Below are 1,505 nucleotides of genomic sequence, written 5' to 3'. Positions count from 1 at the left end.
TTCCAGGCAAATAATGAACACAAACAATGTTAGGAAAAATCATCGCTCCTTAATATTGGGAACTTTCCTCAAAACAAAGTTAAAGGTCAGTTAAGTAGAGATTAGGTGCACTACTACTTAAATCTGAGTTAGGTCTTAGACCATAATTTAAGATGGCATCAAATAACATAGATCTATAAGCCCATTGAAGTCTTAGCCTGTTGAGTTTACTAAAAAGTCTAGTCCAAATAGGCTCAGAAATCAGAAAGCAAAAGGATAAAACAGTGTTTGCCTCAAAGAGATTTATAATTCAAGCTCTGCTTCTTTCCAGGGATGATAATTCACGTGGAAGGCATGTGTACTGGGAGGGATGCCATACCATCCAGATCTTTAGCAATTTTTTATGTAAGAATTTCATGCAAATAAAAGAGCAGAAATTACAGTCTAAAATGCAAACAAAAGCAGGGCTTGTGTTAATACAGGCTTGGTTTATTCCCTTTTCTTGCCATGGTTCAAGGGTTTTTCTTTCTTCCTCAAAGAAAATAAGGTACATTCTAAATTCATCTCAACTTGGAAGTGTCCAAAATCCCCACCAGTGCTCTAAGCCTGTGGAAACGGGTGTCCCTTTCTGAAAGGGCTCCATTCTGGAGCATATGTCTTATCTCTGGTTTGTTTTTAAATCTAGCAATTGAGGAGGTTCTGGTTTTCTTTACCTGAACTGCAATTGCCAAAGGAATGAAGCACAGCTGTGATATCGGAGTTCACATTCTACTTCCAAACTAGTACCTCTAACTTCTTTCTTGACATTCCAAATATCCTCATTGAGTTAATTAGTATGTGTAATTAATACAAGTTAATAAAAAACAAAAATCCTATCTGTCTTGAAGGGACTCTACTCCCTTTTCTAACTTAAATTTTATAATAGCAGCTCTCAAATTAGCAACTTGCATGATACCTCTCTCGACTGTATGCATCTCCATGCTCTCAAAATTCCTTGAGTGATGTAGATGATTTATAAAAAAAAGATTGGTGATACTGGTTTTGCTACAGAATTTAACTGTATAAAACATACAAAGTTTTTTTCCTTCCTCTGTGTTCTGTAGATTTTGCTTTTCATCTTTGTCAGATGTTCTATGGATGCCAGTGAGCTCCAGCATCACGGAACTCTGATGTAACTCCCTCCCATAATGTAAATTTAATTGGGTTTGAATCAATATGGATGCAATAACACCTATTTCTTTTTTTTTTTACAGATTTTTTTCTAATTAGGAAATGAGTCTTTTCATCTGAAACAAAAGAGGCTGGATGACTGTAAAAGACATGATATAAAACTTTGAGGAAGAAGCATTTTGTACCAAGAACCTATATTTTTTAGCAAAGACAAGTAATCACCAAAGTGTGGGAGAAAAATAAAAAAATTCCTGGAGACTCAAAGATTTCTAAAACGTATTACATGAATGTCTTATTTGCAAAATTTTGATATTATTTATGTCAAATATAATTACTTCATAAGAATTCAAGCTGTG

General features: G+C 34.4%; 1 protein-coding gene across 1 annotated transcript in view; it reads left to right on the top strand.

The window, feature by feature from the left end:
- LOC308655548 (putative selection and upkeep of intraepithelial T-cells protein 1 homolog) overlaps positions 1-1,154 on the top strand; it is a gene marked incomplete at both ends in the record, with an annotated part of 16,763 nt that extends 15,609 nt beyond the window's left edge. The window contains one exon of the mRNA XM_081305619.1: positions 1,083-1,154. Within this exon, the coding sequence (XP_081161745.1) occupies positions 1,083-1,154 (72 nt within the window). The remainder of the gene's footprint in view (positions 1-1,082) is intronic.
- Positions 1,155-1,505: the final 351 nt, after the last annotated feature.

The sequence above is a fragment of the Spermophilus citellus genome (genome assembly GCF_964194105.1).
Source record: "Spermophilus citellus genome assembly, chromosome: 9".
NCBI lineage: Eukaryota > Metazoa > Chordata > Mammalia > Rodentia > Sciuridae > Spermophilus > Spermophilus citellus.
This window is presented reverse-complemented; position numbering and strand designations above follow the sequence as displayed.